This window comes from Amyelois transitella, chromosome 10, assembly GCF_032362555.1.
Source record: "Amyelois transitella isolate CPQ chromosome 10, ilAmyTran1.1, whole genome shotgun sequence".
Lineage (NCBI taxonomy): Eukaryota > Metazoa > Arthropoda > Insecta > Lepidoptera > Pyralidae > Amyelois > Amyelois transitella.
In genome coordinates, this window is record NC_083513.1 from 5,916,659 (window position 1) to 5,934,570 (window position 17,912).

At 33.6% G+C, this 17,912-nt stretch overlaps 2 protein-coding genes across 2 annotated transcripts in view; one reads left to right on the forward strand and one right to left on the reverse strand.

The window, feature by feature from the left end:
* Nucleotides 1-2,298, reverse strand: part of LOC106137672 (uncharacterized) — a 65,546-nt gene extending 63,248 nt beyond the window's left edge. The window contains exon 1 of the mRNA XM_060946360.1: nucleotides 2,252-2,298. The gene's annotated coding sequence lies outside the window, so the exon portion shown is untranslated. The remainder of the gene's footprint in view (nucleotides 1-2,251) is intronic.
* Nucleotides 2,299-4,547: 2,249 nt separating this feature from the next.
* Nucleotides 4,548-12,762, forward strand: LOC106137665 (probable peptidoglycan muropeptide transporter SLC46). Its single transcript, XM_013338530.2, has 9 exons — nucleotides 4,548-4,893; nucleotides 5,969-6,200; nucleotides 8,848-9,141; nucleotides 9,525-9,677; nucleotides 10,194-10,386; nucleotides 10,632-10,733; nucleotides 11,382-11,519; nucleotides 12,014-12,097; nucleotides 12,415-12,762. The coding sequence occupies exons 1-9, from the start codon at nucleotides 4,850-4,852 to the stop codon at nucleotides 12,735-12,737; spliced, it is 1,563 nt and encodes a 520-aa protein (XP_013193984.2). The 5' UTR covers nucleotides 4,548-4,849; the 3' UTR covers nucleotides 12,738-12,762.
* Nucleotides 12,763-17,912: the final 5,150 nt, after the last annotated feature.

Consider the following 17,912-nt stretch of genomic DNA (forward strand, 5'->3'; position numbering starts at 1 on the left):
GTGGGATAGTATCCCATTCTGTTCAATGCGAGCTCCTTCATACATGTTTACCGACTTTGTAGCCGAGTGTACAGGCACCAAGGTTGCTGTTTCATAAGGACATGCCGTCATTCAATGATAATGATCGCAAACGTAAGCCGAAACATTCGGTATAGCCAGTCTAATGAGCATACCAGCTATTGTTTGCAAGCTCAGAGGTTTCTGTCCCGAGGGACAATGGATACCAAAGTATTAAATGAATATATACATAATTTAAAAACGTAAAAATAACGGTTACGGTGTTTTAAATAATCTCCTTCTGAGGCAAATGAGATTTTATTCTTCGAAAGGGAAAACATCTTAGACGTTGACACCTATGGCTGGGCACACTTTTGCACACTATACTACATACCGTACATGTTAATAAAAAAATCTTGTGAACTCCAGTTAAACCTATACTATTCCATTTTATATTTTGGTTACAATGTTGAGTTTGTGAATCATTAATTATTTTAACAATGTACAGTAGGTACGTATAACGAGATTTTTAATTTCGGTGTAATTTAAAACATGCAACTAAACTTATTAAAAGGCATTAACAGCATGCTATGTATTCAAAATTTATCACATTTTTTTCCATAGAGTTAATCGGTAGCTATTCAACTAGGCGTGTACAAGACCAATATATAATTAAGGCAAATCCTTGAGTATTCATTTATCCATTCAAACCTTTAAACCATATTTTATTCATATTATTAGTAAGTATTTAATAACTTTTTAAACGAAGCATTCGTGACTTTCATGGAAATTTGAAAATTCTTCTCAGCGCGTCCCTTCTTCATCATCATCAGTCCGTTAATAGTAAAGTCAGACACCTTTTTCTTTATATATTCTGATGAATGTTCTAATAAGTTTTTTTATGTAGCAAATAAGTTACTAAAGTATTAATTTAAAATGCTAACTGTATCAGTGTTAATCGCGCAATGTGGTTTCCTGCATTATAGAATAAGACCTTTTCATCACTTTTCTCTAGTGTACAACCAGATACAGATAGAGTAAAGCTCTTCTTTTACGAAGGTACAATAACCAAATTACTTACTTTTAGATCGTTATCAAAGGAGGACCCCGGAAGGACTGGTTTCGTATCTAAGACAAATGCCTGGAGGATAATGATTTTATCAATGACTTATTATATTTATGAAGCTTTTTGATTGACAATTCTAAACCTTGGAAATAGAACCAATGCCACTAATAATTTATAAAAAAATATCACTTTCTCCCTAATGATACTAAAACTAGGAAATTAATCAACCTATAAGTTCATTCAAGTGAATTCACTTTACCGAATTAAAATCGTCTTTAGCCACGAATTTTTCGAACCAACTGACTGATTAAGGCCATTTTGCAAGTCTTTGAACTGGATTGTAGCTCACGCAAATGTTTCCTAATATTTGTTACATTAGGACTTATTTTCGCGTGGAAATGCGCTTCCGTCTGAAGCGTAGGTAAATTTAAACTCGTTTTACAGAAACAGATAGCCGGCTAATTAGCGCCAACCGAATTCGTTAATTTAGTAGAGTTTTGAACATGCGTGTGGGCTTATTGTTAACCTAGGTATTATAACCTTACATCATCATACATTTTAATCTATCTTTTATTTAAAATCGTGCTAGTATTATAATTGTCTGACAGAAATAAAAAAAACCACTATGCACATTTTTTATAGTACTTATTCAAAGGAGTTTTCAACTTTTAGTGAACAATGTATCTTTATATTTAATATTAATCTGTATAGAAAAATAATAATAGCCTAAAGTAAATTTAAAAAAGAAAAAGGCGAGAATCTTATGGTGTGAAAGACTTAACGCTGGTGGAAACAGAAGAACTTACAAACAATTAATAAGAGTTTGATGGTTTGTAAAATAATCTACACAATTATTCGAAACCAATGTTTTACCTATCAAAAAGAATCTTGTTAATGTTTCCTTTATAAAACAAAAGGTATCAACATCAAATCAGATCAATGTAAATTGAGTCTTAATTTTTTTTTATCAAATTTAATCAGTAATAATCGTGCTTTTCTATCATTATCAATAAAATCCACAAGTAAACAATAGTTTGAGCAGTAAAACCAAACAAAACAGAGCATGCTACAATACAAATGACACTTGTATCGATAACAGCGAGTAGCAAAGATCGCGATTCGGTAACAAACTAGGCCATCATTAGGTAATATACTTGCGATATGCACTTGTTACTATAAATCACATACATGTAATACACCGGGTTTCGCGTGGGTGGTACGTTTCGCCCGCCGGCACACCGATCAGATTCACAACTGTTTTATTTTAGAGTTGGCTCGCGCGGCCGTGAAAACGTTGCAAATGTGCTCGATACAAAACCTACAAGCGTAAAATAAAAAGAGAATAGAACAAAACACATACATACACCACAGAATTAATAATCATTTTTCTCAAACTCATTGAACTCAGCAACGATACTTGACGACTTTATAAATATTTTTGTTGTTCAAAAATAAGTACTTAGAAATCCTAGAATAGGTACAACTTATGGATCCCAAATATCGATATCAACAATAACAACGAAATGTAGGTATTGCAAAAACAAGATTTTCAGCATTTTACCACACATTCATTAAGGAGATAATTTTTTTTGTGGAAATTCTCATACCGTACACGTGGATGGACCCCACAAATATTGATTTAATATTAGTAACTATTCTTATCCGAAGATATTTTCTACATAAGTTATACGTCTATGCACTCTTTATTTTGCATTATGAGCTATGTACAATGTCGTTCATTGACTGCGACTGATGTCTTTTGCATTATTAACCGCTGAAACAAGAGCACTGTGAAACTAATTTACACGGTTGGGTATTATCCACTTGTGGACTTACGAAATAACTGCTTTCCATGCCAATTAAACACAATGTTCATAAATTAATTTACAGAAAGAAGCGCTTTCCCACCATTTGTATGTAGGTATGGGTTGAGTGAAACAATAAGGATTTTTCAAGAAAATAATTCAGAGATGTAGTGTGTTGCTCTTATAAAATCAATAACGTGATTATTGCATAGGCAGAGACTATGGATCCTTACAGACCTCTCCCGCTTCCTCCGCACTCATTACTCTTTTCATGCATATTCGACGATTACGGGTACTCCTAACATCCCTTTTTCAAGATACTCGATATTTTCTTATCTTAAAAGGTTTTCAATAACAAAGTTCCAATAATTTTAAGTTCTCCTTGCAAATTTTAATAATTATTTTATTTGTAAGGCGATAAGATTGTAGATCTGAGACAACGCACTAGATAATACAATTCTATATAAAAATTTATTTCGTCTTCTTGTAACAAAACCGTAATCATTTCAAGTTCATAGACTAAAACAAAAAAAATATTGTAATCGTTGTTACAATTCGAATGTTAATTTTAGTGTTACTTTTAATTGATACAAAAGTATATTTGTTCTTTAATTTATTGAAAGAACAGAAACAGTTAGAGATTTTAGACACAATGCACTTTAACACAAAGTTTTCCCAATCTATACCTACATTACCTATAATTGATTTTGTTGACTTATTTCGAGAAAGGCAAATAAGTTGATTTGTATCAATGTAGAAAAATATGGCAAATTTATACATTAACTCATAGCTCGATTATATTATGTATTCGTACTTGTTTTATTCGGAGTTGTGCTCGGATTGACGACGACCTTTAGACATTTTATTTAAAAGCAGTCCCTTTTTTAAATACGGTCGGAAAAAAGGATACATTCTGAATAACAAAAATAATTACATCGAGATGAAATGTCAGACAAGCTATTTTCAATTGTTTTAAAATAACATATGTTATACAGTCAGTTATACAGTCAAAACTTTTTGATTTTTTGTTGTAGATTCTGTAGACAGTAGTATTAGTAGTTTTGTACTTTTATTTAAAAACATAGCTTTGTTAGACCTTTTTAGAAAGATTAGAAATGATCTTAATGATTTTGCTTTGCCAGAAATCGTCCTCTCCACAATTTACTGGCTTGTACTATGTGATCAATATCACGTATGTATGTATATGACACAGCAGAAGAGTACTTTGTACGTATCGATAAGTATCTTAGATTATATAAAAGACCGATTTAGTAAATAAATTTAATATTATGTACTCGACCTAATTGTTTTCACACATTCAGTAGTTCAGGAAGCTCAACGCACAAGATCATAGATTTATAAGGGAAGGGAAGGAATATACTATTAATGAAATTCTTTTTCATTTAAAGTTCCATCTACAACCCTTTAATATACATATGCTTTCCCAAATTACTGGAGCCAATATGTTGAATACCAACGAGACAAGAATAATTAATGATTTCTACATTGTTATAATTTGCACTTAAGTAGCTTAAAACTGTTTTATAAGTAAATTTACTTTTTAACCCTTGTTATGTAAAAGAAGTCCACCAGTAAATCCTATAGATATTGGTATATCGTGTGGTAGATAGGACTCAATTCAGTGCCGTATAGATTACATGTGTCCTTTTACCGTTGATACGCTATCGCGACTGGAATCAATTGGTATAATCGAACGAAATTGTCCTGAAATGTATCTTTGTACAGTATAGTTCTATGTCCTTTATTGTTAGACGTTCCTTTGTGCACATTAAAAGATGCATGTCGCGGTCAAAGAGCTATCTCATTTATTTAATTAGAGTATTTTGTTAACGTGCAAACAGAACAACTATCTTATCGACGCGTATTAGTAAATGTACTGCGTTCCGGTACACACGTTCGTTCACTCGTGGGTTGTGATGTGATCTCGTATTTCGCTGGGACTTTTAGTAGTGTATTTATAATGTCCGTTGCAACTATAGACTTTCACGAATTGGAAAAGTTAAGGTTTGTTTGTGTGACAGAAACACGATTTATCATTTATTGTTTTGTATTTTTACTCTTATATTCGTTATTCACTCAAATTTTTGCATTGAGCAACAATTTTACACTATTTAATTTTCTTTTAGTAAAAATAACACAGTCTTCATGTAAATTGTTTGTTTTGTTGATAGGCAACTTAATTCAATCACTACATTGGCTATTAAAGAAACATACTTTTATGTAGTAAATAGGAACTCTTCTTTCATTTTATCATCAAAAAAATATAAGTATAATATTATACTATCCCTCTATTTCTCAGTTGGTTCAATTATATATTAATAATTTCATTTTTGTGCACCATGATGTTGAAAGATAAGAGCAAGATGATTGCGTGTGCAAACTTAGATAAGTATTCAACATTTACAAAGTCTCCCGCAGCGTCCTTAACTTGTTCTGGTATTGTCGTCTGTCGAGTTAAAATTACTTGGTAATTTAAATTCTACTGACCAAAATAAAAGTTTATTCACATAATAAAACCTGTCTCTTCGACTTATGCTCACTTTTTCATTTATAATGATACTATGTCTTTTATGGAGGACGACAGCAACTAAACATCTCTAAAGATTTTTACATCTAAACATCACAACACTTTCAGATAGGAATAAGTAAAGACTTCATCTTTTTGACGATATTCATCTATTTATCTTTGAATATTTGGATCAATTTGGGGGTGATTTGGTTAATAGCAACTTCAATTACCCAGAACGGATAGGCCCGTACGATTGTTTATTTTTATTTCTATTTTACGTCTTACCACTTATTTACAAATCATTGTTCTTAATTAGAAATGAATAATTACCAAAAAGTATCCATATTCATTACCTAACAGTAATAACAATGGTTAATATCTTAACACTACAATGCGCAGAGAACAAATAGCAATAGGAAATTAACTCATTATCATTGATCACTTTTATCAGATTACTTTCCATGAAATAATACTTAAGGTGTTTAAGTTGATTGAAATATGAACTTCAAATACTGATGTAATTGTTTCAACTAGAGAACTTTAATTAATATTTTTACCTCTGAATTCCAGTCCAAGTTTAGACAGAAAATCTAAATCAAGAGCAGAAGAAATTCAAGCTAAAGATGAAGCTAACAAGTACAGGATCTTGCTGGAACCTGCCTTGGCAGGTGCCATGATTGCCATCAACCTGGGCCAGACTTCGCTACAGAACTTATACCTGAGGACAGCATGTACAGTCGACTTAAATTATGGACCACAGATTTGTGACAAAGGAGTGGGGGAGGAGTTTCGAGAAGCAGAGGTAACCTAATTAATCATTATTCTTATATACGACAATGCATTGGATTCTTATGCAAACTTAATAAAAGCTTCGTAGTTTGTCTTGTGCCACAGGCAACGCAGTTTTTGCTAACATTCGTCATCTGATCGTGGTTGTATCTGTAGCTCTTTATACACTATAATTTAGTAAGTCTTTCGAAAACTCTAAGTTGAAGTGCCTTTGGATGTTCGGCCTTCAGCCTATCAGAGTAGGCCTCCCATTTAAATTATAAGAATACATATAGTTCATATACACATACTGATACAGTGGAAATAAACATTCCGTCCGCATATGTCAAATGTAACATTGTAAGAACTGTGTCAATGATTCTTTAGTATCATAAGTAAAGGCATTACAAAGGTAAACAACTCGTTTCTCCTAGGGCAAACAGCAACAAGTTGACATTATAATTAAAATAGTAAATCTGCGATTATATGAGTTCGTATGATTCACAAATAAGTAACTGGTCTTATTTTAGTCTCCTTAAGTTTTTTTTTAATATAAGTAAGTAGGTATAATTTTGATTGTAGTTTTTATATTGCTATTGGAGCGTGATTCCTTATCGTACGTTACACTGCAGACGTTGGACATATAACTGAAAAAATGGTATTGACTACTATAATTTTACGAGGTTTTCAAATTCTATATTTTCCTACGTTTTGTTTGTACAAAAAACATCCACAATATTCGATCCATAAGATTCACACACGAGAGCAAAATCAAACAAGATTTTCGAAGTTTTAAAGATTTTTATAAAGCTTTTTACAATAAATTGAGATTCATTTTCGAATAGACGGACAAATGTATATGGTTTACAAACTACTTCAGCGTGATTGTGGTCCGTCGTTGGGTTTATTGATGGAACAAGTAAACGTTTGGCACGTGGTCATAGGCAGACCTCGTATTCTTCCCATGCAGGTTTCATCCCAAATAAATCCCAAGATAATACACAATCAATCATTTTTTTAAGTTGTGGGGGGCTTCATGAATATCGCACGCCATCAAACTAATCACCAGCCAGATCTCCCATTAGTGGCGGTTGAGCCCAGACTATCTATAACTACAAAGTCACAGAAACGGGTTGCCCTACATATTATGTAGGTACACTGATTATTTACGTATTTCTATGTATAACTTGTTAGAAGTCCTCGATCCCTTCCATGTTAAGATCAACCATTATAGTCATACACATACAAAGATAAATCTACTTCTCTGATATCTATTTCCTTAATGCCCATCTGTGGGAGTATTCAAGATCGATAAGGCATATGTTTTATATTTCTTCGCTTCATTTCCGATGAACGGAAAAAATGAACAAAACCCACAAAAGAGTAGGCTTCCTGAAGCTATTACTCTGTGAAATTATACCATCATCATCATGCATGGTATTTTTATCTCCCTCGCTCATATATTTTTGCATATTTCATGGATCTTTTAGATCCATATTAGGATATGACCCAGTAAAGACAGTTTGCAAACGGTTTAAGAAGTATGAAAGTATTGTATTCTATAATACCTATTACCTATACATACATAATGTATGTAATTCTTTTGTGAACATGCTAGTACATGCTTATCTCGAAAATACTGTAAGGCCACTTTCAGTTGTATGGCTTCAGGATGGAATTGAGATTCAAAGAGTGACAAGTTGCTAGCACATCGCCTACAAGATAGGAATACTAAGTATGCCTGTCCCTTTGTCGTCTTTAACGACATCCATAGGAAAGATATGAAATGGTTCTATTCTAAAGTGCCGGAAACCACACGGCACGTATACACACATAAACGTATTATATGTATGTATTTATTGACATCAAATCAAATATAATGCATTATGTGAAACTTTCTCATTTCATAAACTTATAAATAAAAAAATTGATGTTCAAAGATAATGTTATCTTTACTTAATATTTAATAAATTAGTTTATCTTCATATCAATCGAGTTTTAACAATCGACCTTGCAAATATCAAAACACCCCAGTTATCATAGAAATCAGACTGTTGAACTTCAAAACATAAATAGAAAATTTTTTGATACTCTACTCTAAAATATTTTTTGATACTCTAAAATACTGACATAAATTTTTTAATAATTAAAAAAAATGTAATTTATCTTAGGACTGATTATGGTAATACAATGGAAAAATTACATAATACTCCTGTATATTGATAAAATAGCAGATAGACGATTCTTGATAAAACACCGCCGAACCTTTCCAGTTCGCCTCGTTGCAAATCCCAGAAGATATTGTGCGTTTTTATCATGCAGTAATAGATAAAGTATCTATATCTTTTCATTATGAATCTTCATGTTCCTAGATAAGCTTTAATATGCGTTAATAGGTACTTATGCAACATAATTTGTAATTAACATCATAGTTCCCAATTTTTCAAAACTTTTGATCCAGTTATCACAGTTCTACAGAAACACTACAGAAAACAAATACAAAATATAGAAGATAAAAGTCATTTATAGCTAGAATATTGCGACCCCTTTCCGCTCCCGAAAATTCCTGTCTAATGCTAAAATTCCATTCAAGAAGCTGAAGGAAGCGGCGATCTTCTTTAAGATCCCCATTTAAGTATGACCATATCCAGATCACTGATCACATCCTTTTTTAATTTCAGGCTGCGAGTCAAATGTTAGTATCAAGTATTAATATCAGTAGAAGTTTTGTGGGATCCCTGATTGCGACTGTGGTCCTTCTTTTTGTGGGTCCTTGGAGTGACTACAGTGGTCGTCGGAAACCTCTGCTGATTCTGCCATTGGTGGGCATGTCTGTCATGACTACTGGGGTACTCTTGCTAATTACTTTTCCTGGAGCAACTACAGAGCAAGTGCTGTATGCAGTCCAAATACCCATTTCAATGGGTGGTAATTTCGGCCTACTATTGGCGGCCGCTTTTAGTTACATAGGAGATGTAAGTATTTTTAGATATTCTAATACATCTAACATGTTGGTTAATACTATTGACATAATAAAAACCTGAAGAAACAACTCTTTTGCTAAACGTGTTACTGGTTGTATCAGTTTTGACTGTAAATTACAATCGCCTACCTGAAACCCTCTTAAGGAAACTGTAGGTGCATTTCAGCTAGTCATTATCAATCCATTTGTCTTTTAAGGTAGAAACTTAAGAAATCCTATTCTACGATAGGAATCACCAACCTCTTAGGGAGAACTTTGAGAGAGATAAGTACTTCTTCCAAGTTTTTGTTAAATAAAACCTCTTTTTCAATTTTACAAAACAATTAATCAGAATCCTGCTCTTTGCGTAACTATATGTATATTTCCATTTTCCAGGTTTGCCACGCAACAGGCCGTGACGTCACTCGAACGATGGGTGGTCACCGAGCAGCCATTCAGATATCACACGTGGTCGGCGCGGTCAGTGGACCCCTCCTCTACAGACATCTAGGATTCTACGGTGTGTTCCCAGTTGTTTTATTACTGCAGGTACTTGGATTATCTTCTTCATGTTTCTGAATTCCAAAGAACAGTTCTTTTTATAATTAATTTTACTTGATCTCTACAGCAAGAGATACGAGTACTATTGAAGTCTATTCCGGATGTGCCACCTGGTCCCGGCTGTTAATGACCTAGATCTTTCTCTGTTCTGTGACAAACAATTGAACAATACCCTCATCGTTACAAAATTTGTTAGCTTCCAAACTATTACAATAATATAACTTCGAAAAGAGTCATTAAAACATTGAAATTCAAACCCTGTAGGTACTTCTCGTTTGCTTACTAATATCACTTCCAAACTGTTTTGACCATAGAATTCAGAATTAATTTTGTAATTCGACTCTATTAAAAACCACGGAGCTAGATTGTTTTTTATTTTTTTATATTTTAGCAGGAACATAATTAAAACATTTCTGTCAAACACGAAACATTGGTCCCGCTTAAAATAGTGTTTAAATTTATTTATGTTTTAACGAACCATTTTGTTGCATTAACTTATTTCAGTTATCATCCCTAGTCTACGTGATTATTATGGTGAAGGATGTGAATGTAAATACTGATAACAAGGTGTCTGTCCTAAACTGGAGACTGCCGGTCAACGCTGTCACGTGTCTCGTGAAGAAAAGAGACGGCTTCAAAAGAACGACCATTCTGTTAATGTTGGTTGTCGCATTGGGCGATAGGATGTTTTTGTCAGGTACTTTATACTTAGTCGTATAGGTATAGGTAAACGTAAATAGTGTCTGTTATGCTAAATCTGTATGTAAAGTAAAAATGAGACTGGATTTTACTTAGTAAATCGGTTCTTTGAATTTTAGGACTTAGGTATAAAGTTTATTGAATAAAGTTGTTGTTGTTAAATATACCTGAATTATCACTAATTATTGGTTTAACTTTTAAGTGACAAGACATTTAAACGTTACCTAAATTTGGTTTTTCCAGCTGAAGTGTTGATCGCGTATATGTACTACAGATACAAGTTCCACTGGGATGACGTCTTGTTCGGTGGTTTCTTGGCCTATAGGAACATCGTCAGTTTTACTGGTAAGTAAACGATTTTTGTCTTGCTTGGCCATGATTACTAAATATTTAATTGTTCCGTGTGGTTCCCACTTTAACATGATACGCCGCTCCGATTGGACCGCTCCATATTTTATAATAGGCGACTAAATAAATAGGTACCTTTATCTAGTGAAGCTTTTACCAAACCTAATATGAATCAGGTTTCCCTGGAAGATTGTGAGGTTAAACAGGAATCATTACCTGACTTACCCAATCCAGAATCATGGACAAAAGAAGCACCCCGGGCTTCCTTACAGACAGATTAGGAAGTAACCGAGAGTAACAGCAAAAGGAAAACATTTTCATCATACTCCTCCAAGTACCAATACTGGTTTTTGTCCATTGACAAGCAAACAAACGTTCTGATAAAAAAAAACTATTTAAAAAAATATATTCTTACATAAGTCTCAGACGTATACAACCGCACAACTCATTCCTGGCGTTTGCATTTTGCATTGACATTCCTTGCTTAATTTTCTCTGTTCATGCAAGCTCGTCGGAAAATACTTTGACTTGACCTTTCTCCAGAACGTCTCTAATTTGTTCAAGTTATGTTTGTGTAGTTCCAATGCTTGTATATTTTCTTTCCCAAATAATGGTCCTATATATAAAAATGATCATTTATTTCAGGAACATTAATAATCTTGACCATTCTAAAGCGTCGACTAAACCTGTCTGACGAGGTGGTGGGAGCCTTGAGCTGCGCTTCGTACGTCCTTGCATCAACTGGCCTCATAGCAGCCACTACTACACTGGCTGTTTTCATGGGTTTGTCTATAATTATATCAATATCTAGAATACAGACTCGTAGTATAAAAATTCCCGCTAATTTCTTTTCTCGCAGGAATTTCGGGATACATTTTCTTAGTACTTAATACTTTCCTAGTACCACGCTTAGTGCAACAACCGTTTTCTAATTATTCTCCTGGAAACAGGTTGTTAGAAGGGAATCGTTTACCTGAATTGTTTCGTCTTGACCTCTCCCGCAGTTGGTTTAAATTACTGTTACCACTAGGTACTGGATTATTTTTGATTACTAAATCAAAAGTAATCCAGTACCTACTAAATTAATAACTCTGCTTCAATAGGTACCATATTGACTGTTAGCATAGGTAAATATTTTTAAGTTACATTATAGCAATTGGCCAAGTAACATCAGCAAATAAAATGGTGTGCCAGCTGCTTCTCTTCCCGCGCAGTTTAAAAGTTTTAACATGTTATAGAAGATCAAGTAATACATATTTTTATTATTTATTTTGCAGTGCCCTTGGTGGGAATAATTTCACAAGGATCTCAAGTGGTTCAAAGGCCCATTTTAAACAAACAAATTTTTCCCAATGAACAAGGTAAGCACATATTCTTTTAATGTTGTTAAAATTATTAAATTTACATTTTACAATAGTAAATGCTAAAGTCTTCTTTCTGTAAAGAATGAATGATACTTATTACCTATATAAAAATGTATCACTTTTGTGGAAAATTATTCTGAGTTTCCATTACTTCTCAATTCTTTTAATCATGTTGTATTCCCCAATGCATACTCAGTCAGTCTGTGCTGTTAGAAAGTGTTTGTAAATGATATATACAATTAGCGATAAGTATCCTGATTATTCGGCATACTGAGAAAGCATACAAATGAAACCATGCCGTTTTATCTTTCCAGGAAAAATATACAGCGTACTGGGTGCCCTAGAATCTGCAACACAGATCCTGTCATCTCCACTTTACTCTTTGCTTTATAGCAAAACAGTATCTACAATGCCTGATGCTTGGCTACTGCCTGGCATCGTACTAGCCATTATACAACTGCTAGCGTACTTAGTCACCAGGAGATTAAATATTTTATCTGCAAATAGTGCGCCAATCAAGAAAAATATACCTCTTGAAGATAGAGGCGAAACAGAAAGATTGAGGAAAAAGGATGAAGATGTCAAATCTGAAACTGTAAAAGATCCACCGAATGATCTAGAAAAATTGCAAACGTAAAAGAAATATAAACATTTCGTTTTTATTTGGAAGTTTTATTGATCAAATCGGGAAAAAATATTTCCAGATTTTTTTTTATGTAAGTTATCCTCAATTTCAATAGTAAAATACTCTAAGGTGTAAAAAAGTATATGAGAATCCTTGAACAAGATCGTTGAAATTCCAAAAGATTACATAATTTAGCTGATTTTGAAACTTTCTATAAGAGCATGGAAACAATATCTTCTGCAGTTTTTACTAATCATTATCATGCTACTTTTTGTTCTATTAACAATGAGTAACTATTATTGTGCAATTATTGATACTAACCATATCAACCAATAAATTTGTGCCATAAAAGATTTGTGTTCCTAACAAATCTTTTCTGGAACTACTTGTTCTGTATACGAACCATTTAGTACATGAGAAAAATGGAGAGCTGATTGCGAATTCAATACTTAGTGGGACTATCATGAATTAATTCATACATACATACATACATACACAAAATCACGCCTTTTTTCCGGAGGGGTAGACAGAGATTACACCTTTCTACTTGCCACGATCTTTGCATACTTCCTTCTCTTCATTCATATTCATAACTCTTTTCATGCTCGGTCTTCTTTTTATGAATTAATTCATAAAACCATTAACTAATGGATTATTTTCATATGACAATTACGTAGTATATTAAAAAAAAACAGACACTTAGATAAAAGTCATAATGAATTGGCGGACATGATAACACTTCTATGAAATTGTGATAGCATTTTGAATTAATGATCCATACTTATTTTTGGTCCTCATATGTAGAGCACTATCGTTTCACGGGTTTAAAATAATCATTTGATTGTTTGCATTGACAGATGTATCTTTTACAGTACTATGCATCGAGGTCAAGATTATACATAACTAAAGACTAATTTTAGGTCCGCGACTCCGTCGGCGTTAACGAAAAATTCTGGTACTTTACGTTCCCGCGGAAATTTCAGGAAACCCTATGTAAGTGGTTTCTGAACTACAATAGGACTCAACATGCGCAATTTTTTTGTTTCGGCTGTGAATCTTTATAAAGATGTATCCGACGACCATAAAAAGAGTGAAAAGATCCCTACTCGTATAAGTTGGTCGTTATCGTATCGTAATCTATATAAATTCGATTTGCGATTTCAAACATTTCTTTTTTTATCCTCTCTGGTTCCCGACAGTATATGTCGATTGGCAAATCAACTGAGGCGGCGAAGTTAAACCAGGATGTTTTCAGTCTGCTTCTTCTTTATTGGAGTTATAGGCTCTATTTTGAGTAGCCTAACATTTGTTTCCCGGATATCTTACAGGTGGCCACTATCCCCGACCATACACTTAGACTGTTTATCCAGTAACAAAAACACATTGAATGAAGACCGAGCTTTAGAGTACGAGTAACACAGAGAAGAGTTTTATGCCACCAATAGGCGTCTTAACCAAAGACAGAATATAAATATATCTCTTTGATCCAATATATCATATCATTCATAAAAAAGGAAATGCGTGTCCTCTGTCCTGTATTTCTCCATTAAATACAATCTTATCATTTATTAGAATGTTTTGCGAATTTAATCTTTCGCACAGATATTGTATCTGCGTTTTTACATCAAATTTATGATGGAGATCACGTATTTGGCAAACTTTAGTCACAAAATATGTCATGAGTATATTTATGATATCATGGACAATGGTCATATGATAGATAGAACTTATTTACTTATCTAGCAGTTTCGCCATGAAAGCCTTTTTCACACAAATTGGCATCAAACATATTATTCCAAATTGTAAGTCTCCAGTTCCGTCAGTCAGTTAGTTACGGAAGAGTTTTGATACCTAAATAGGTTATTCAGCCCAGAGTTGAGAGCCACCTGAGCATTTGTAGTTCCCTTGATGACGTCCTTTCTATTAAAAAAGACGATTTCTTCTGAAAAATAATGTTTAAGCGGCTCTAACTGAAGCCGTTAATTAGTTCAATGGATATGAACAAGGACCAATTAAATACACCTTAGGTACACTGCAGTAATACACCTGACACCGTAGTCTAATGCAATTGGAAACTAAAAATATTTGGTCCAAATTTTTTTTTTCCACCCTGTGAAATACTCTGTGGCGTGACGTTTAAATAATGTAAAAAAAAAGAATAATATCTGCACGCACAAGATGCCGCATTTTAGAGCATCGCCGAACCGATCCGAAAAATCCACGTCAAGGTCCTGTTCATGTCGCACGTTCTCGCGTTTCTGCAATAAACATACATAAAATAAAAATAATAAATAAAAATGGTTTATTTCGGTAAGTAACAAATTTACAATAGATGGTAGTTGGAGTCCACTTTTAGGTATGGAAATACCTGTGCCAGTGGACACCGCTCATCCATATCATACATATATTTACATTTCCTTCATCCTCACTTTTGTTAGAAGTTTGTGAACCTCAAGGCATCACAGTCCTTCTACAACTCTAACTATCTCAAAACAGTCTTATCGGAGGTCTGACGTATTGACCACTCCGCCACGTTGTGCGGCTGGGTGGCTTATCGTGGAACTGAGAATCAGAATAGGTATTTATTTTAATTAGATATTCATTGTGTAATCAAGAAACCTGGAATACCTACTATTAGGTACTTATTTTCAAAAATGTATACGTAACCAATAAGTAACGGATTTATGATTGTATATCTGTTCGGAAATCTATGACGCAATTTCCTTTCGATCGCTATGTATGATTAAATCATGTGATTGAGTTTATCACCTTATTAAAGCTGTTTGTGCTATTTTTGGCCACTAATCGTAATAATTTACATCTACGTGTAAAAATTATTTCTGCATAGTCTATATTTAGCGCACAATAAAGATAAAATGTATCATATAAAATATGATTGTGGATGTTATAAGATATTTGGTAATTTATTTGTATTAATAAAAGTTAAAATTTATTGTTTTATGTGAATTTTATTAGTTATACAATTCTTATTAAACTTATGTAATTAGATAAACGTGTCGTAACAAAAACTTACGACTACATTATTTACATATGGACTCTAAAACCAAGCCTTAAAACAAATCTTTCATAGTATCATATTTTAACAACCTAAGTACCTACCTAATTTTCAGACCTATTTTATATGTAGCTTATAAATACATAGTTATTTTCATTACATGCAGACAACAATAAATTGACATATGAAACCCGCAATTCCGCTTGTGTAAATCAAGAAATCGTTTTGAATTTTCCGTTTCCTCGGGAATTTCGAGATACATTCTCTTAGACTCCCTATGTCAATTTGCAAGAACCATACATATTAAATTTTGACCCAATAATTACTGCAGTATTTTTTTGTTTTCTGTTGTTAAAAATGTACAGTAATAACTAAGTACCTATTAATGTAAAAGTAAAATATTATGTATTGATATAATACCTGACCTGCTTCCTGTATCTGTTTTGATAATTTATTTTATACGTACTTAGATTGATAACAGTCACTGATTTATTATAAACAAGTACCGGTGATTTCGCTACGTGTTTACTATGTTACCCGCTAAACTTTCCGAATAAACAATGATTTTGTATATATATCTGTCTATCTAAATCAGTTGGTGAGTTTTCCTCCTTTCTTGGAAATATTGTAAACAAGAGTGTGACAGCTATGACTAATCATTAAGCCTCATAATTTTTTTATCAAGAAGTGGCTTTTACCCGCGGTACTAGCCACCCGAATCCGAAGCAAGCGCGAATTTAGCCCACCTACAGAATTCCATAGGAACTTTTACTAGGATGAAAGCACCCTAAATCCTTCTCAAGACTCTTACTTATACGTACGCAAAATATCAAGAGAATTGATTCAGTAAATAACGCCTGAAGAGAAAACAAACAAACAAAATAAACTTATCTACTTTCGCATTTATAATATTGTATTTATTTATAATATACTAGATATAGTCACGTCTATATTACGAGTAGACAGAGCCAACAGTCTTGAAAATACTGAAAGGCCACATTCAGCTGTATGGCTTGATTACTTTTTCATCTATTTATAAATTATATAGGTATTAAACTCGTATTTTTTTATCTTTATCTTTTCTCGGGCGTTTTGAATCGGTCGCATTGTAACAAGATTTGAAACGCCAAAAGAAAATAAAAGTACCTTACATGCGCGTTAAATACCTAAATAAATTTAAAAATACTCGTAAAATGCAACAAGTTAATAATGAGTTATAGTATAGATTGCCTTTTGGTGTCACCAATGATACCAGAAGTACCCCGGTTATCTTCCTACAGCGATGTCTGTAGTAGATATTTTGAAAAACAATATTATTGCGCGTAAATTAGTAAGAAATGTCTTATTTTTTCTAGACCATTGATTCAGGTTAGTAATCGCTCCCTGGCGAAGTAGATCACCGATAGATATGATGTGATTGTTCTTTAAGCCGATAAGATTTCATATAAAAACCTGCCGCCCTGATTATATGCATATACCTGAACAGTCTTCAGATTGTGGTACACGCTTCTAAGAGCTCTTGTGATATTTATTTTTAACACTTTCACCAATTGTCAACATCACGTAAGTTGAAATAATTGTTTGTTTTTGCATTGTAATGTAATTAATTTACTACTCGCCTAAGTAATTCGTTACCTATGCAGAACTTGACAAGAATTTAAAATATTAATTAAGTGTAGTATTGTCAAACAAATTGTATTATTGTGTTCTAATTCTGATTTGAATAGTTACTTAGTTCTTGAATAATCGCTCAAACGCAGTGGTCACGCATATATGCGGAACATAGCAACATAGTTCCTTTTGCCAGATTTTTAATACATTCTTACATTAAAACAATAAAACTTATTTTTCAGAATGCAACGCCCATCAGCATTCGGTCCCCAATACCCCGGTGGCCCCATGAATAACGGCTTCGGAGTACCACCCAACCCTGCTTTTGGCGCCCCACCCAACCCTGGATTTGGCCACCCACCCAACCCTGGGTTCGGCCCTGGCAGACCAGGCCCCCCTGGCCCTGTTTTCGGTGGACCTCAAATGCCTCCCGGCCCACCCCAAAACCCTGGATGTTTCATGCCAGCAGCCACCATTCGCAAGATCAGTAACACCACCCCCCCTGTGTTTGACGGTCCGTTTCGTTGCTAGCTAGTCTGGTGCTGTGTGTTGTGGAATCT

Coding starts and splice junctions, on each gene's coding strand:
- LOC106137665 (XM_013338530.2), top strand. CDS start 4,850: ATGTCCGTTGCAACTATAGACTTTCACGAATTGGAAAAGTTAAG. Junction 4,894..5,968: donor CACGAATTGGAAAAGTTAAG/GTTTGTTTGTGT, acceptor TCTGAATTCCAG/TCCAAGTTTAGACAGAAAAT. Junction 12,098..12,414: donor AATTTTTCCCAATGAACAAG/GTAAGCACATAT, acceptor TTATCTTTCCAG/GAAAAATATACAGCGTACTG.